The 19,757-nt window shown below is 40.3% G+C and overlaps 1 protein-coding gene across 1 annotated transcript in view; it reads left to right on the top strand.

The window, feature by feature from the left end:
- The first annotated feature begins 3,493 nt into the window (after positions 1-3,493).
- LOC122556325 (NACHT, LRR and PYD domains-containing protein 3-like) overlaps positions 3,494-19,757 on the top strand; it is a 36,509-nt gene continuing 20,245 nt past the window's right edge. The window contains exons 1-7 of the mRNA XM_043702950.1: positions 3,494-3,565; positions 9,937-9,998; positions 10,317-10,448; positions 10,563-10,586; positions 13,333-15,076; positions 17,851-17,937; positions 18,182-18,352. Of these exons, the coding sequence (XP_043558885.1) occupies positions 9,974-9,998; positions 10,317-10,448; positions 10,563-10,586; positions 13,333-15,076; positions 17,851-17,937; positions 18,182-18,352 (2,183 nt within the window). The 5' untranslated portion in view covers positions 3,494-3,565; positions 9,937-9,973. The remainder of the gene's footprint in view (positions 3,566-9,936; positions 9,999-10,316; positions 10,449-10,562; positions 10,587-13,332; positions 15,077-17,850; positions 17,938-18,181; positions 18,353-19,757) is intronic.

Genomic DNA, 19,757 nt, shown 5'->3' with positions numbered 1-19,757 from the left:
TAGTTGCTAGATGTTCCGGGGTTTAGAACATTTAAAAAGAACAGAGAGGGTGGAAAAAGAGGACGGGGTATAGCGTTGCTAATCAGAGTGCATCACAGCTACAGAAATGAAGATTGTCGAGGAAGGTTTGTCTATTGAGTCAGTTTGGGTTGGAAGTTAGGAACAGCAAGGGAGCAGCCACCTCATTGGGGGTTTCCTACAGACCTCCTAATAGCAGTAGAGAGATTGAAAAATGCATAGGCCGGCAGATTTTGAAAAAAATGCAGATGTAGCAGGGTTGTTGTTATGGGTAACTTCAACTTCCCAATATTGACTGGAACCTCCTAAGTGCACATGGTTTGGACAGTGTGTTCAGGAGGGTTTCCTTACTCAGTATGTAGACAGGCCGACGAGGAGAGAGGCCACTTTGGATTTGGTGCTCGGCAATGAGCCTGGACAGGTGTCAGATCTCGCGGTAGGAGAACACTTTGGTGACAGTGATCACAACTACCTCACATTTGCCATAGCCTTGGAGAGGGGAAAGGAGCCTTTACCGAGGGAAGGTGTTCAATTGGGGAAAAGGAAATTATGACGCTATCAGACAGGAGTTGGGAAGTACAGATTGGAAGCAATTGTTCCACAGAAAGGGCACAACAAACATGTGGAGACTGTTTAAGGAGCAGTTGTTGTGAGTGATGCACAAATTTGTTCCTCTGAGACAGGCACGAAAGGGTAAGATTAAGGAGCCTAGATGACAAGAACAGAGGAGCTTCTCGTCAAAAGGAAGAAGGCAGCTTATGTAAGATGGAGGAAGCAAAGATCTAGCACAGCTTTAGAGGATTACAGGCTTACTAGAAAGGAGCTCAGAAATGGATGAGGAGAGCCAGGAGTGGACACAAAAAGGGATTGGCAGGAAGGATTAGAGAGAACCCAAAGGCATTTTATTCAAACGTGAGGAATAAGAGAATGATCAGGGAGAAGGTAGGGCCGGTTAGGGATAGCATAGGGCACTTGTGCTTGGAGTCTGAGCAGATAGGGGAAGCCCTAAATGAATTTTTTGCTTCAGTTTTCACTAAGGAAAGGGACCTTGTTGTGAATGAGAACTTTGAGGAGCTGGGAAACAGGCTTGGACAGATCCAGATTGATGAAGTTGATGTGCTGGAAAGTTTGGCAAACATTAGGATTGATAGGTCCCCAGGGCCAGGCCAGATTTATCCTAGGTTGCTCCAGGAAGCTAGAAATGAGGTTGCTGAGCCACTGGCAAAGACCTTTACTTCCTCACTCTCCATGAGAGTCATACCGAAGGATCGGAGGGTGGCGAATGTTGTTCCTCTTTTCAAGAAGGGGAATAGGGAAATCCCTGGCAATTACAGACTAGTCAGTCTTGGGCCTGTGGTCAGCAAAGGTTTGGAAAGAATTCTGAGGGATAAGATTTATGACTATTTGGAAAAGCATTGCATGATTAAAGGCAGTTAGTATGGCTTTGTGAGGGGCAGGTCATGCCTCACAATTCTTACTGAGTTCTTTGAGGAGGTGACAAGACAGGTCAATGGAGGTTGAGCAGTAAATGTAGTGTATATGGACTTCAGCAAGGCATTTGATAAGGTTCTCCATGGTAGACTCATTCTTAAAGTCAGGAGATATGGGATACAGGGAGATCTGGCTGTCTGGATTCAGAATTGGCTGGCTGACAGAAGGCCAAGAGTGGTTATACATGGAAAGTATTCTGCCTGGAGATCAGTGTTGAGTGGTGTCCCACAGGGCTCTGTTCTTGGGCCTCTGCTCTTTGTCATTTTTATAAATGACTCAGATGAGGAGGTTGAGGGGTGGGTTCATAAATTTTTCCGATGATACAAAGGTTGGAGGTGCCGTTGACAGTATCAAGGGCTATTGCAGGCTGCAGCGTGACATAGACAAGATGCAGAGCTGGGCTGAGAAATGGCAGATGGAGTTCAATCTGGATAAATGTATGGTGAATATAGGATTAAAGACATGATCCCTCAAAGTTGCCACCCAAGTGGATAAGGTTGTTAAGAAAGCATATGGAGTTTTGGCTTTCATTAATGGGGGATCAAGTTTAAGAGCCACGAGGTTTTGCTGCAGCTGTACAAGTCCCTAGTGAGATCACTTGGAATACTGTGTCCAGTTCTGGTCGCCGTATTATAGGTAAGATATGGAGGCTTTGGAAAGGGAGCAAAGAAGGTTTACCAGGATACTGCCTGGACTGGAGGGCTTGTCTTACAAAGAGAGGTTGACTAAGCTCGGACTTTTCTCTCTGGAGAGAAGGAGGAAGAGAGATGACCTGATTGAGGTATGCAAGGTAGTGAGAGGCATGGATAGAGTCAATAACCAGAGACTTTTCCCCAGGGCAGGATTGACTGGCACAAGGGGTTTAAGATATTAGGAGGAAGGTATAGAGGAGACGTCAGAGAGATTTACGAGAGATTTGCGAATGCATGGAATGCGTTGCCAGATGTGGTGGTGGAAGCAGAGTCATTCGGGACATTTAAGCGACTGCTGGACATGCACATAGGTTAGGTTATTTATTATAGATTAGGAATAATCCTTGGCACAGCATTGTGGGCCGAAAGGCCTGTTCTTGCTGTACTTTTCTATGTTCTATATTCTATGTAACCTCCTCTGGACTTGCTGCAGGATCAATGTGTCCTTCCTGAGGTATGGGGCCAAAACTTGCTCACAATACTCTAAATGTGACCCAAGCAGGGCTTTATAAAACCTCAGAAGTACATTTCTGCTTTTATATTCTAGTCCTTTCAAAATAAATGTCAACATTGTATTTGCCTTCCGAACTACCGACTCAACCTGCAAGTTTAGCTTAAGAGAAACCTGGTCACTGAATCCCAAGTCTCTTTGGTTTTCATATTTCTGAATTTTCACCCCATTTAGAAAATACTGTATTGTTTCTACCAAAGTGAATGACTTCACACTTTCCCACATTGTATATCATCTGCCATTTCATAGCCCACCCTCCTAACCTGTATAAACCTTTCTACTGCCTCCCCACATCCTCAATACTACCTGTCCCTCCACCTATCTTTGTATCATCTGCCAGAATGCCCTCAATGCCTTCGCCTAGATCATTAATGTAACTCTGTATGTTAGGATTAGCCAGGATCCAAATATTAATAACTGTGAATTTATTTTTCAACAATCTCAACAAATGGAAAATAAGTATATTTCATCACTTCATTTTACTTATGTCAAAATATGGTTGGACCTTATCCCTTTTTTAATGAGATAAACAAATTTACAGAAGTGCAAAAAATAGCAAAGCAATGAAAGCACATAATAAATCTATACATGCAATAAAGCAGTGGTTATAAATGTAATTGCAGTGTTGTTGGAGTTAATATTTAATCCTTACAGCAAACAAAGTGAAAAACAGAATCAAATCTCGCAAATCTAACCAGAGCTGCATTGTCCATGTCTCTCAGTTCATCAACTACAAACTTAGCATGCAGAAATCTGAAAAGTTGATGAATTCATTGCTTATGCATTTGCAGTTAATGCTGTGAAAGATTAACTGTGAAAGATCTGTTCCACAGACAGAGCTGCATTATTTGAGGTAAGTCAAATCTGTAAATTTATATTACATTGACTACTTAATTAAAAAAGGAATACTTGTCCACATTAATTAATTTTCTGCAGGAGTTACATTTTTAACGTCATAGAATTGTAGAAATATAGTTCATGAAACAATTTTCTTTGGGGATGCCCTAACCAGTCTACTTTATTGGAGCACTGTGAGCAAATAATTAAAATAGCAGTGAACTGATGATCCTCTCATTCATATAAGCTCTTCAAGGTCCAAAGATGGCCACAAAACCTGAATAATATTTTATTGGCTTACCTTCTGTGGGTGTGATAAGGTAAAGCGGTGAGGGAGTGGGGATGTGGATGTCAAGGTAGATAAGAAGGCCATCTAAGGATTTCAAAATTTATGTTCATAAGGCTAAGGAGAGCACAAATGCTTCACAAGGAATTTATAAATCACCAGTGCCTTGGGACCCTCCCACCTCACACAACTACCCCCCCACCAACCATGCAGGCCTGATGCTCTGCAATAACAGCTTCAGACTGGCAGATAACTTCCTGGTCCCATATTCGTAGCCTGCAACAAAACCAGACAGTTGCCTTTTTTTACCTTACATTTAGAAATCCAATCATCTGTATATAGCTGTGAACCAAACCATTCAAAGTTGTCAAGGGAAGCATACAAAAGGTCCAGGCAGCTACGAACAGAACTGGCCTTGGAGGAATATTTCTCAGCCACATTAGGGAGATTTAAACAATCCTTGGATAAGCACATGGATAATGATGGGATAGTGTAGAGGATGAGCTTAGATGAGTTCACAGGTCGGCACAACATCGAGGGCCGAAGGGCCTGTTCTGCACAATATTGTTCTGTGTTCTATGTTTTAATATCGGGAGAGTAGGACAAATCTTAAATAAGGAATCAAACCTGCTAAAAGGGGTCATAAAATAACTTTAGCAAGCAGAATTAAGGAGAATTTCAGTACCTTTTATTCATATTTAAGAATCAAGAGGGTAACTAGAGAAAGGGTTGGTCCACTAAAGGATAAGGAAGGAAGGTTGTGTGTCGAACCTGAAAAAAATGGGTGAGATTCTCAATTATTACTTTGCCTCTGTGTTCACTGAGGAGAGAGACATGATGAATGTTGAGATTAGAGTAGAAATTTGTTTATTCTGGATCACTTTGACATAAGGAGAAGGAAGGAAGGTTGTGTGTCGAACCTGAAAAAAATGGGTGAGATTCTCAATTATTACTTTGCCTCTGTGTTCACTGAGATTAGAGTAGAAATTTGTTTATTCTGGATCACTTTGACATAAGGAGGGAAGATATGTTGGGTAGGCTAAAGGATATTAAGGTGGATACATCCCCAGGATTGAATGGGATCTATCCCAGTTTGCTGAGGAAGGTGAGAGAGAAAATAACTGGAGCCCTGACAGATATCTTTGTGGCATCCTTAAACACAGATAAAATGCCAGAGGACTGGAGGGTGGCTACTGTTGCCCCCCTGTACAAGAAGGGTAGTAGGGATATTCCAGGTAGTTACAGACTAGTGAGCCTGATGTCAATGGTGGGAAAGTTGCTGGAGAAGATACTGAGGAATAAAATCTATTTATATTTGGAAAAGAATGGGCTTATCAGTGATAGGCAACATGATTTTTTTGTGGGAGAGATCATGCCTTACCAACTTAATAGAGTTCTTTGAGCAAGTGACCAAGCTGATAGATGAAGAAAGGGCTGTTGATGTCATATACATGGACTTTAGTAAGGTGCTTGATAAGGTTCCCCATGGTAAACTAATGGAGAAAGTGAAGTCACATGGTGTGCAGGGTGTTCTAGCTAGGTAGACGAAGAACTGGTTGAGCAATAGGAGACAGACAGTAGTAGTTGAAGGGAGTTTCTCGAAATGGAGAAAGGTGACCAGTGGTATTCCACAGGGATTAGTACTGAGGCCACTGTTGTTTGAATTAGCAATAAATGATCTGGAAAAGGGCACTGTTGGTCTGATCAGTAAGTCTGCAGATAACACGCAGATTGGTGGAGTAGTACAAAGTGTAGGGAACTGTCAAAGAATACAGGAGAATATAGATAGACTGTACAATTTATGCAGAGAAGTGGCAGATGGAGTTCAATCCAGGCAAATGGGAGGTGATGCATTTTGGGAAGTCTATTTCTAGAGCAAACTATACTGTAAACGGAAGAGCCTTGGGAAATGTTGATGAGCAGAGAGATCTGGGAGTTCAGGTCCATTGTACCCAAAGGTGGCTGTACAGGTGGATAGTGTGGTCAAGAAGGCATATGGTATGTTTGCCTTCATAGGATGGGGTATTGAGTATAAGAGCTGTCAGGTCATGTTAAAGTTGTACAAGACTTTGGTTAGGCTGCATTTAGAATACTGTGTACAGTTCCGGTCGCCACATTATCAAAATGATGTTGATGCTTTGGAGAGAGCGCAGAGAAGGTTTACGAGGATGTTGCCTGGTATGGAAGGTGCTAACTATGAAGAGAGGTTGAGTAGGTTAGGATTGTTTTCATTAGAAAAAAAGAGATTGAAGAGGAACTTGACTGAGGTCTACAGCATCATGAAGGGTATAGACAGGGTGAATAGAGATAAGCTTTATCCTAGGGTGAGGGATTGAATAACGAGAGGTCATACGTTCAAGGTAAGAGGTGAAAGTTTAAGATACACATGGAAAGTACTTTGCACAGAGGATGGCCGGTGCCTGGAACGCGTTGCCAGCAGAGTTGTAGAGGCAGGCACGGTAGATTCATTTAAGGTGCATCTGGACAGATGCATGAGTAGGCGGGGAGCAGAGGGATATCGATCCTTAGAAATTGGGCGATAGGTTTAGACAGTGAATTTGGATTGGCTCAGGCTTGAAGGGCTGAAGGGGCTGTTCCTGGGCTGTAAATTTTCTTTGTTCTTAGTTTAATGCCTGCAAATGCCCAGAAAAATAGGAAAGAAGTTATTTCAAGCACAAAGCCTTTGTATGATGTATCTGGTTCAAGAGAAAGATAAAATAAAATATAGCTCAGAACCCTTTGGGGTCTCAAGTTAAAACCTCAAGTTTTAACCTTTGACCACAATTGGTGAGTTGATTTCTTGAACTATCTGCAGAAGCAAATATTGCAGTTCCTTTTTAAGTGCTGAGTTTCCTGATATTTCTTCCTAATCAGTATTCTAAATCAAGAGAAAGTCTCCTCCAACCTGTGTTCAATTCTGCAATTTAAAATCCATCTCTCCATTCATTGTTACACTGTAATTTGTCCACCAGTGTGCCTATTGTCTTGTCTTGTCAGGAATTATTGTGCTGTCTTGCATGTTTTGCACTTTTCTATGCATTTACGCTGCCGTGTGTATGATTGTATTCTCATGTAATCTGTGTGTTCATATAGTATCTTGGTCCTGGAAGAACGCTGTCTCTTTTTTATTGTACCAGCTGTATACGGTAGAAACAACAAATAAAGCTACTTTACTCCTACTCTACCTAAAAAAGCACCATGAAATATGGATTGGTTGTGTATTCCATGTCTGCAGAAATTAAGTTTTCAAGCTTGCTAATTATAAGCAAAGTCCATTCTCTAAAATGTGAAAATTCTCATAATGGTATTAATTACAATAAGGGATGGAAGTTTTTTCACTCCTCACATTATGGCTGACTGATTTCATTGCACTTGGGTAAAATGTTCATTTCAGCTCTATTTTCTGTTTACTTCAACTTGTTTTCATGTAACATGGCCAATCTGTGTGGATCAGGTGATGCCTGAAGATACATTGCAAACACGCCAGCCAAAGTCATACATGTTAAATCAGCCAAAGGAACTCAAAAATCAATAGTATTATTATGACAGGCGCAAGTTTGAAAATTGTAGAGAAACAAAGAGACCTTTGCATCCATATGCACAAATCGTTAAAGATGGCAAGCCAAGTCGATAAGCGGGTTATAAAGCATATGTTTACTTGTGTTTGTGGATACAGGAGCAAAATATTAAAAGAAAACACGATCATAAACTTTATATGTCACTGTTTAGGATTCATCTAAGTTCTTCCAGACAGTCTCAGAGACCATGATTGATACAAAAGCATTAAGTTACATGATCTTTACCAGAATTATTCTGGTAATCATTAATGAGGAGAGGTTTAAAAAGTTTGAATTGTTCTCCATGGAAGAGAAAGGATTAAGAGGTTACCAAATGGGTTTTTCAAGATGATGAAAAATTTTGATAGCATAAGTTGGGGGAAATAGTTCCTCTAGTTGATGAATCAATCACTAATGATGATAGATCTGAAATTATTGGAAGAATTTCAAAATGGAAATAAGAATATTATTCACTCAGGGAATTTTTTAGGATCTGGAACATTCTTCCCAGAAAGATGGCAGAAGCTGATTCCATGGATAATTTTAAAAGGAAATTGGACATGTGCTCCAGGATGAAAAACATACAGGCTACAGACAAAAAAAAAGCACTGAGCAAGATGTGCTCTAATAATGTGAGCAATAACGAAGGGCTCACAATGTCACTTTTCTCTGGATAAGTCTACATGTTCCTTGCAGCAAGTGGCCCTTTCACTATGTTGCTGATTCCTGTCCTTCAGTTCCAAGTAGTTCTCCACTGATGGATCTCTTGCTGCAAGATATGGAAATCTTCAGCTTTAAAGGGAGAAATGTTACTTACAAAAGCCATTTTCACCCACTATTTAATACTTGGCAAGGCAAGCTAGCTACTTTAATGCTGTATAGCCTGAATCTTCATTCAAATTGCCATATGTTTTACAACATTGAACTCAATTAATGGATCCCTGAAGGTGATTGCCTTTAAAGTGCTCCTAAAACATTTTAGCTCTGTTAAATTATTTCCAATGTGAAGAAGGCCAACATTGGAATCAATTAAAGTAGTCATTAAGAAATCAAATAAGAATTCAAAATGAAATCCTCTGCACAGAGATCGGTGAGATTGTGGAACTCGCAACCAGTATGGGGTAGTTGTGGTGAATTGTAAAAATATTTTTAAGCAGAGGCTAGATAAGCATATGAGGGGGAAGGGAATAGAGGAAAATGCAGATGGGGTTAGAGAAGGAAGAATGGTTGGAAGTTAGAATGGAGTTTAAGTGCTGCCGTGCCACATGAACTGTGTTTTTGCTATAGATTCCATCTAGTTCTATCTTATTCTTCAAGTAAGATTTACCAGGAGACTTCAAAGCCCAGTGTTGGATTACCAATTCTGTTTTTTCTAATATTGTTGGAAGATTAATCACATAATATTTCAACCATTTGATGTCAACCCAAATGACACTTGCCATTTGATAGCCTAACGTGATAAAAAAGTGATCTTAGAAAATCATAATGTGATCAGGCTGAGCCAACATGACTTTGTGAAAGGGAAATTGTGTTTGAGCAATCGATCAGAGCTTTTTTGACAAAATAATACTCAAGGTGGATAAAGGGATAGTCGTAGTCATGGTGTTGCTGGATTTCCAAAAGTCATTTGTAAATGAGCCATATCAAAGGTGAATACACAAGAGCAACAAATATTTTTCAGATCAGTAAACTGTAACTAGAGAAGTGTCACAGGGAACAATGCTGGGTCCTCAATTATTAACAGTCTATATTAATAATTTGTATGAAGGAGACTGATTGTGTGGTTGGATAATTTGCCAATGACACCAAAATAGGCAGGAAAGTATGTTGTCAAGAAGAGGTAGATAGTTTGCAAAGCATTTTAATCAGGTTAGTTGAGTGGGCAGAGATTGAGGGGGCAGCATGATGGCTCAGTAGTTAAAGTGCCTTGATGAGACAGAATCTGAAGCATTACTATAGTTTTAGTTACTTTAAAAATGAGATCATTTCTTCAGAGGCAGATCAGAGAAGGTTCACTAGACTCATTCTTCGGATGAAGGAAGGTTGAACAGATTATCTATATTCATTTGAGTTTAGAAGAATGAAAGGTTACCTTATTGAAGCTTTTAAGACCTGGAGGAAACTGGACAGGTCATACATCAGAACGATAGTTATTTTTATGGTGGAGTCTAAAACTAGGCAACATAGTTTAAGAATAAGAACTTTCCCTTTTTTGACAGGGGTTAAGCCAATTTTGCTTCTATAGAAGTGTTATTAGAATTTGGAATGAGTTTTATTTAAGGCTGAGTTAGGTGATGGACATGGGAGTTGATGGTTATGGGATACAGACGGGAAAATGAAATTCAGAACAGATCAACCATGACCTTACTGAATTATTAAACAGGCTCAAGGACCAAATTATCTATTCCTGTTTCCAACTGTATGTTTCTATGAAAGGAGATTGTTTCTTTATCTACTGTGATCATGCAATAAATAAAAATAAAATACAATTGCAGCACTATTCAAATTTAAAGCACTTTTATCTGTGGAAAATTTTCCTTTCAGAAGAAGTTTCAAGTTTATTGTTCCACAAATCAGCATCATGGCTGCTGGTGAGTCAAAACCAGGTGAGACAAAACCAGCAAATGAATAAACCAATCAATTTATTTGCAAGCAAGTTAATATTAACATAAATATATATACACAGGTAAATTTCCAGAACATGACTGGAAAATGTGCCCTGAGAAGCATGTTACTGTAAATTATCAAAATGACTATAAATTAATGAAATTTTTTTTGCTTCTTTTGACGAGTTCAACAAGTTTGAGAATTATGCATATTTGATATATTTGCTAGTTTTTTGACTAGCTCAACAAATTTATTTGCAAATGAAACAATGCTCTTACCAAATGTACCTGTTATTTTAAACTGTTTCTATAATTAAGGCCACAGAATTAAAAATAATCTGTCAGTTTCAACTGGTGGGAAAGTGTTTGCACCCAATATCCAAAGTGATCATTCCTCTGGACCTATGACCATCTCCATGGGCAACAAGACAATTGTTAACCACTATGGAGGTAATTTCACTTATTATTATCACCTGTTGTCCAACAATAATATACTTTTAAAACTTTATTTTTGGATTTGGATTGACCATTTAAATGTATTATTCATGTTTTCTTTCATTTCAGGGGCCTATGAAAAGAAACTTTCAGGTACGTGATAAAATGAATTAAATTGGAGCTGTGGGATAGTTGCAGCGAGAAAGGTAAATGAAATTAACAGCCAGGAAAATATTGATTCTGATAACTTCTGAAAAGTAATCTTCTTCACAGTGTATCTTCTAGGTATTAAATTCACTGTCACTCTAATAGTTTAACTTTGTTTTTCCCCAGAGCTAACCAGGTTACTAGTTGTTGAATTTAACTAATACTTTTGGATTGGTTCATCTGACTGGAAAATGTAAACATTAGCCCCAAATTGCTTTGCTTGTGCAATCTGTATACTCAACCTGGACACATGGTGTCCTGTCTCCTTTTGTGTGCCATCTCCCATATCAAGATGATTTCCAAGCTTGCCTATACTTCTTAAGATGTCATACTAGACCCAAAATGTTAATTCTGGTTCTTTCTCCACAGATGCTGCCAAACCTGCTGGGTTTCTCCAACATTCTCTGTGTTAGTTTCACCTAGATTACTCCATTCGTTAGTTGCATAGCCATTGATGCCAATAACTACATTAATGTCATTATCAATCACTCCCAAACTTCACTGCATGCAAACTGCAGCATGTCTACAATTACAAACCTGTAAACAAAGACCAAGAGAATTCCACTCTGCCCTTTGAGCCTGGTCCACCACTCAAAAAGATCTTGGCTGATCTGTTTTTAACCTCAACTCCACATTCCTACATATCCCCGATTGTCTTTTGTATCTTTTCTACCTCTGCCTTAAAAATATTTAAAGATCCTGCATCCATTATCTTTTGACGCAGGGAATTACAAAGACTCTCAACTATCTGAGAGAAAAAGGTTTCCTACCTCTGTTCAAAATAGACGCGCACATATTTTCAAACTGTGACCCCTAGTTCGTGATTCTTCCACAAGAGGAAGCATCCTTTCAATATTTACCTAGTCAAGTCCCCTCAGGATCTTAAATATGTCAATTAAATCACATCTGATTCTTCTAAACTCCAGAGGATTCTGGCCTAGCCTGTCTAGCCTTTGCTCGTTTGGCAATCTGCTCATTCCAGGTATTAGTCCAGTAAACCTACTCTAAATTGCTTCCAATGCAGTAACATCCTAATGTAAGTACAGTGACCAGTACTCTACACAATACTCCAGAGACAGTCTCATCAATGCCCTGTATAATTGAAGTATAACCTCCCTACTTCAGTTCCGTTCACCATAAACCATGACATTCTATTTGTTTTTCTGATTATTTGCTGTTTTGAAAAACCTCAAAACCACCCACAAAAATAACTCAAGAAAGGCAGTTGAATATATGATAGAATGTGAGAAGAAAGAGAAAATGTGAGTTTCGCTGCATGAGCGATTTATTAACATGTGCATCGCTGTGGGCACTAGTAGTGAGAGTGAAATGTCTGAAGAGAGGACTATTGAATATGGGGACATTTTCAGTCCTGTGTTAGCACAAAGCAGGGAACCTGTGATTGTTGTACTATTGTACTAACTTTTTATGATCCATGCACGAGGACACCTAGATCTCTCCTCATCCTAGAGTTCTGCAACCTCTCACTATTTAGATAATATGCCTTTCCTTTATTCTTTCTGCCAAATGGACTATGTTTCCATACGGTACTCTATTTGCTAGAACTTCCTTTCAACTTCCTGCATTGAACTCCATATTTTAATGACACGTGAAGATCCCTCACCTTTTGACTTCCCTCAACATCTTTGTCCAGTTTTATAAAGCGTTGCAAAAGCAAACCTTAGTAGGACTTACACATTTAATGGTAAGGTCCTATGGAGCATTGCTGAACAAAGTGACCTAGGAGTGCAGGTTCATCGCTCCTTGAAAGTGGAGTTGCAGGTAGACAGGATAGTGAAGAAGGGGCTTGGCAACTTTCCCTGCATTTTCAGAGTATTGAATACAGGAGTTGGGAGGTCATGTTGCAGCTCTACAGGATGCAGGTTAGGTCACTTTTGGAATGCTATGTGCAATTCTGGGTCTCCTTCCTATTGGAAAGATGTTGTGAAACTTGAAAGGGGTCAGAAATGATTTACAAGGATGTTGCCAGGGTTGGAGGGTTTGAGCTATAGGGAGAGGCTGTATAGGCTGGGGCTGTTTTCCCTGGAGTATCGGAGGCTGAGGGGTGACCTTATAGAGGTTTATAAAATCATGAGGGGCAATAGATAGGATAAATAGACAAAGTCTTTTCCCTGGGGTGGGAGAGTCCAGAACTAGAGGGCATAGCTCTAGGGTGAGAGGGGAAAGGTATAAAAGGGACCTAAGGGGCAACTTTTTCACACAGAGGGTGGTACATGTATGGAATGAGCTGCCAGAGGAAGTGGTGGAGGCTAGTACAATTGCAACATTTAAAAGGCACCTGGATGGGTATATGGATAGAAAGGGTTTAGAGGGATATGGACCGGGTGCTGGCAAATGGGACTAAATTTATTTCGGATATCTGGTGGGCATGGACGAGTTGGACCAAAGGATCTGTTTCCATGCTGCACATGTCTATGACTGTATGACCTTCTTCCTTGTCAAATCTTAGTCCCTTTGTCCAGCTATAGAATTGTTGCTCCTCTCTAACTCCCTTCCTCACTTCTGGGGTCGGGCGCCTTTACACCAATTGCTCCGCTCTAGGTTTCCTGAGATTTCTTGAACATTTCTTTCAGATCGCAAAAACCACACCTGAAGGTTTTATCAATTGACAGATCGGAGATGTGTGGATAGTCGTTCCTTTAACTGCTACCATTTTGTGTCTCCATCATAGGGGCTGATTTGAAAAACCTCAAGGCCATCCATAAAAGTAAATCAAGAGAGGCGGTTGAATACATGATAGATTATGAGAAGAAAGGGAAAAAGCGAGTTTTGCTGCATGAGCGATTTATTAACGTGCGCATCACTGAGGGAGACAGTAGTGAGGGTGAGAAGACTGAAGAGAGAGTGATTGAATATGGGAAGATTTTCAGTCCTGTTCCAGCACAGAGCAGGGAGCCTGTGACTGTCGTTACAAAGGGGCTAGCGGGGATTGGAAAATCAGTGCTTGTCCAAAAACTCATCTATGATTGGGCTACTGGCACTGCTCTGTCTGAATATGATTTCATTTTCAAGTTCCCTTTCCGGGAGCTCAGTCTGCTGTCCGCAGAGAAGAAAGAAATCAGTCTGCCTGACCTGGTCAAACAGTATTACCCCTGTATCAAAAGACCTGCTAGCATCCTGGCCAATGAATCGATCCGAACACTGTTTATCTTTGACGGGCTGTCCGACGGCGACCTGGAAGTGGACTTTAACAAACACATTGTCTACCGAGAAGTGTCCGGGGCGATGGCTCTGGGAGCCCTCCTGGTCAATCTCATCAAAAAAGAGCTAATTCCAAAGGCTTCCATTTGGATTACTACCCGACCCGGGGCCAAAAACGGCATCCCTACTGAATACATCAGCAGGGAGACTACAATCAAAGGATTTCAGGACCAGGAGAAGGAAGATTACTTCCTCAGGCGATGCAAAGATAAGGCATTGGGCAGGAAGATGTCCCAGGTCGTGAAGAAACAGAGGAACTTGTTTTTCATGTGCTCGGTGCCCGCCTTTTGCTCGATTCTGTTTTCTGTTTTGGAAACCGTGTTGAAATCGGTGAGCGCCGAGAATGAGATCCCCCAGACATTGACAGAAGTGTACTCTCACTTCCTGGTGCATTTGATCTTATTTCGAGAGGAAAAACTCGAGTTTGTAAATAAAAACCAGCAGGTTATGTCGCTGCAGTCGAAGCGCGATTCGATCTTGGCGCTGGGGAAATTGTCCTTTGAACGAGGCCACCTCAAAGACTGCGAGACAGTCTCATTCAGCGAGGAAGAGTTAAAACAGAACAACATCCAGCTCTCCTTAGTTTGCAGTGGGCTTTGTGAAGAGGCTAAAGGTGACAACTCGAACTATTCCTTTGTCCATTTGGCATTGCAGGAATATTTTGCAGCCCTCTATGTTTTTCTTGCCTTTTACAACCAGAACAAAAATGCTTTCGGGAGAAGTTTCAAACTGTTTGAAAAACAGGGCTATTCCCAGATATGCAAAGAGGCATGCGATTCCGCCATCAAGGGGGGGAAACGTCGCCAGGAATTCTTCCTCCGATTCCTTTGTGGATTGGGCACTACAAAAAGTCAAGAGATTTTGGAAGGACTTCTGGCCAGTGATGGGAAAAACAAGGAGAGAGACGACTCGAAGAAAATCGCAAAATTCCTGAAGAAAACCTTGCAGGCAAACATTCCCCCAGAACAAACCATTGACATTTTGCACTGTCTAAATGAGCTGAATGATATTTCTGCCCTTGAGGAAATCAAAGCTGCTTTCAATTCTGGGAGCTTTTCGTCAGGGACCCTGTCGCCAGCTCAATGCTCGGCGCTAGCTTTTGTTCTGCAGATGTCAGAAGAGAGTTACCAAGAGCTGGATCTGTCATTGTACAAACTGCCGACGATTGGCATACGCAGACTGCTGTTAACCGCGAACAGTTTCACCGGGATAAAGTGAGTGTTCGCTTATCCCCCAGTGGGTCACATCATTTTCTATACTGGCAACAGTCAGGTTTTTGTTTTCAGTTCTGAATTTATGCAATATTCAGGTTATTCTCTATAACTCCAAATGGTTTCTTATCTACTCTGATGTGCTTTGAGTGTTTCAACTCCAGTTGCTTATTTGGAACTTGTTCCATCCAGTCTCCACCAGGCAATTCAGTATTATGTGCAAAGGTGAAAGTGAGGCCTGCAGATGCTTGAGATTAGAGTCGAGGGTGTGGCGCTGGAAAAGCACAGGAGGTCAGGCAGCATCCTAGGAGCAGGAAAATCGACGTTTCAGGCAAAAGCCCTTTACGTGCAAAGGGCTTAGGGCGCATGTGGCACAGTGTCCCTACCTTTGAACCTCAAGTTCTAATGCCACTTGCTCCAGGGGTGTACTGTATTGCAACATCTCTGAACAGGTTGGTTAGGAAAATACCACACACCCAAAAGCCTATATTACTATCTTGAAACACATCTGTGATAAGAAAGGAGAAAGTGAGGTCTGCAGATGCTGGAGATCAGAGCTGAAAATGTGTTGCTGGAAAAGCGCAGCAGGTCAGGCAGCATCCAGGGAACAGGAGAATCGACGTTTCGGGCATAAGCCCTTCTTCAGGAATGAGGAAAGTTTGTCCAGCAAGTCCCTACTCCCTACCTTTTATCTTAGCCTGCTGGACAAACTTTCCTCATTCCTGAAGAAGGGCTTATGCCCGAAACGTCGATTCTCCTGTTCCCTGGATGCTGCCTGACCTGCTGCGCTTTTCCAGCAACACATTTTCACATCTGTGATAACCCCTACAAAGCCCATGGAGCCCTTAGTAAAGCAGACCCAGGATAGACTGCAGAATTGACGATCCCAGGCTGGGACTAGCCAATGTATACCAGAAGTAGTGACTTCCTAACTGTGGCTGACCATATTCCTGCAGGATTTTTTTTCGTTCATTCAGGTCGCTGGCTAGGCCAGCATTTCTTGCCATCCCTAACTGCCCAGTTCAGTTTGGAGTCAACCACATTGCTATGGGTTTGGAGTCACTTGTAGTCCAGACCAGATTAGGATGGCAGTTTCCTTCCCTAAAGGACATTAGTGAACCAGATTGGTTTTTCCAACAATTGACAATGAACGCATGGTCATCATTCAACACTTAATCCCAGATTTTTACTGAATTCAAATTACACCATCTGTCATTGTGGAATTTGAATCCAGGTCCTGAGAATATTACTTGGTCTCTGGATTAACCGTTTAGCAATAATACCATTAGGCCATTACCTCTTCTCTTTGAAATGACTTCAATCAGCCCTCCCACACAGCTTTTATTCTCATTTTCAATTGCTTTGTAACAAGCAAACAAAATTGTATTAGATTCCCTACAGTATGGAAACAGACCCTTTGGCCCAACAAGTCCATACTCACCCTCCGAAGAGTAGCCCATCTGGACCCATTCCCTTACCCTATATTTACCCCTGACTAATGCACTTGACACTACGGGCAATTTAGCATGGCCAATTCACCTAACCTGCACATCTTTGGACTGTGGACTGGAGGAAACCCACACACAGGGCAAATGTGCAAACTCAACACAGACAGTCGCCTGAGGTGGGAATCGAACCCGGGTATGTAGTACTGTGAGCCACTGTGCCACCCACATGGGCAATCTTCAAATAAAACACAACAAAATAAAAGTTTAATGCCTCAATGATTTTTCTCCTGCATTACTTATGCCACTTACAAATTCCGCTCCAAATGACTCACCATCCTGATTTGGAAGTATATGGCCATAACTTCAGTGTCACTGAGTCAAAATCCTGGAACTCTCCCTTTAATGGTATTCTGGTTGCACTTACACCAAATGGACTGCAGCAGTTCACAAAGCAGCTCACTACCACCTTTTGAAGGACAGCTAGAATGTGCAGTATTTGCTGGCCAGCCAGCATGTATGACTAGAAAAAAAGTCCAAGAGACTCATGGACAACCACAGAGAGTTAGAAACTGGCTTCATCATATGACAAATTAGTGGAGCTGGCCTGTGGATTAGTGTTTAGTATTCCTGTTCCATGGTTGAAAGTTGTAGTTTGAAAGCTGTTTCAGATAGTGCTACAGATTGAAGCCTTGCTCTGAAATCAGGCTTGATATCTAACAAGATACATGTCCACCGAGCATGAGTACAACTTATCATATGGATTATGACAACCCATAAAGAATGAAGCATCCTTTCAGCTTGTATGACATTCATTATAAACATGAAAAACATATTCATTACAAGCCTCAGACCAGCAAATGCCTGTATCAGAATTAAATGACAAAGATGTTTCCAATTTACTCAATAGAGTTTTTCTGGTCAAGCATATGTCAGGCTAGAGTAATCAACAGAAAATGTTAATGTGCTTTCTAAGCATTACTGATTGAGGGGAATGCTCTGCGAACACTGTCGTCCTTATATTGCAATGCTTTCTGCCACTGGTTATAGTTCACAGTAAAGAAATTTAGCAGGACATAACTCAGTGAAGAATCATATGAAATATTAAAACGTTTCAGAAGAGAAGCCCAATGTAACCAAATTATAAGTTTAGATAATAGTCTGTAAAGCATTTTGGAACATGCTGATGTCAGGAAAGATGATGGATAAATGCAGGTAATTATCTAAATATCCTACATCAGCATAAGTAACATATTGTCATACAAAAGTAATGAATAGTGATTTAATTAAGGTTACACTGCTAGTTTTACTTTCCAACTTGTTCATATTTAGATTATCTGGAGCCAACATTAGAGACTCTGGACTGAAAATACTCACTGATGTAATGCGAAGCCCGGACTGCAAATTACAAAATGTGAAGTAAGTTCGAACATGTGGTGTGTAAAATATTAAGCAAAGCTCTATGATGTCACCTTTTCATTGTGGACACTCTCAGCATTGTTAAGTAAAAGAAAACTTTTATGTAAGTGCAAGTCAAGAGAAAAGAAGGCAGATATGGCGAAGATATCTTTGTATTTAGGAGTGTTTGTATTTAAAATAAAATCCTCTCTTCTGAATGATACTTTCCTATGTACTATTGATTTTGTGTGTGTGTGTTCTATAGGTTAGATGGAAACAATCTTACTTATAAAAGTTGTGAGCAACTTGTTGCCGCTCTGAGAGAAAACCACAACGTAATCCTCTTGGACTTGAATGATAATAACATACAAGACAAAGGTGTCAGTTTACTTTGCAATGCACTAAAACATGAGCAGTGCTCACTACGAATGTTAAGGTGAGCAAATTCCTAAGGCTTATGTTGCAAATATAATGATAAATTTAATGGTACACAATTTTTTATTTAATGGAGGCTTTAAAAATTGTTTCCTGCAGGTTGTGCATGAGCAATGAATTTGCATGACTATGTGCACATATTTTACTGTTGGAAATCAAAAATTTAATATAGATTAACCCTGCAGAAATCCTTTAGACTTAAAATGGGAAACGTTAGTTTATCTCACACTCAAAGCTTTGAAGAAATAATTAACTTAGCAACGCAGATGCACAAAGATTGGTTACAGATAACGTTAAAAATTATAGTTACAAAAATTGGATCACTTCAGTCTATATGACATTCATGCAAGCCTGATACTTTAAAGTTGAAATGTTGCTTGACTGAGGTGAAAGCTATGAAACTGTAGACTTTTCTACATTGTCTTCCAGCAGGGGACTGATTTAGCAGGTAAGCTTGATGGATTTGGAAACAGGCTTCAATTAAGATGGAAGGTTTCTTGTTTTTTGCGATGTTCAGCTCCTTTACAGCAAACCAGCAGCTGGTCCCCAGATGTCCTTTTTCTCTTCTCCCTATCACGGGCATTTTCCAAAAATATACTTTATTCATAAAATTTATAGAAATACATTATAAGATAATTTAATTTAAAAATCACAGGAAGTGCAATAAAATTTAACATAACTTCATGCAGCATGTTCAACTCTTAGGCGTCTCAATATGATTGTAATCACTTGTTATATGGAGTGCACATTCCATGGGAGTTATACAGCCTAAGGCCAAAAATAACAAATTGAAAATGACAAAAAGAGCAGTAGATACAAACTTTTCTTGTTTCATTCTGAGATGCTCAATGCAATTCCAGTATTCTCAATGATTACAACCTACATTTCTTGTCAGGCAATCAGCCCAACAAGTTCCACAGTTTCCAGTCCTTTACTGTACTCAGGCTGAAAATGTCCTAGACAGTTGTTTTTCTTCATTGTCCCTCTGCAGCACTGCCTTAGATTTAGAATTAGTTTCCCTTCATGATGTTTGTCTTATGATGTTTCAAGATGGTTCTTAAGTAGGCAGTGTTGTATCACTGTCCAGATCTCAGAAAGATGCTACAACTTAAAGGCATACAGAACATGTGGTGCTGTTGTATAAAAGTTCTCCATCATACTCTGTGTTCTTTCATTCAATTAGTAGCCAGCAGTTAAGCAAGCAGCCAGTTAGTCAACTATGGGTATAACATAACTGAAATCTAATATCATATAATGCAGACCACATATGTATATCTCAGATGATGTATTAGTGCATGATTATTTGTTAGTAAATGTCCAGATTTGTAATTCATTACAAACCTGACTCTGTGATATACCCTGTATATTGTATGGGCTACACTATAGAAATGCATGAAGCATATCAG

The sequence above is a fragment of the Chiloscyllium plagiosum genome, chromosome 13 (genome assembly GCF_004010195.1).
Source record: "Chiloscyllium plagiosum isolate BGI_BamShark_2017 chromosome 13, ASM401019v2, whole genome shotgun sequence".
Classification (NCBI taxonomy): Eukaryota; Metazoa; Chordata; class Chondrichthyes; order Orectolobiformes; family Hemiscylliidae; genus Chiloscyllium; species Chiloscyllium plagiosum.
This window is presented reverse-complemented; position numbering and strand designations above follow the sequence as displayed.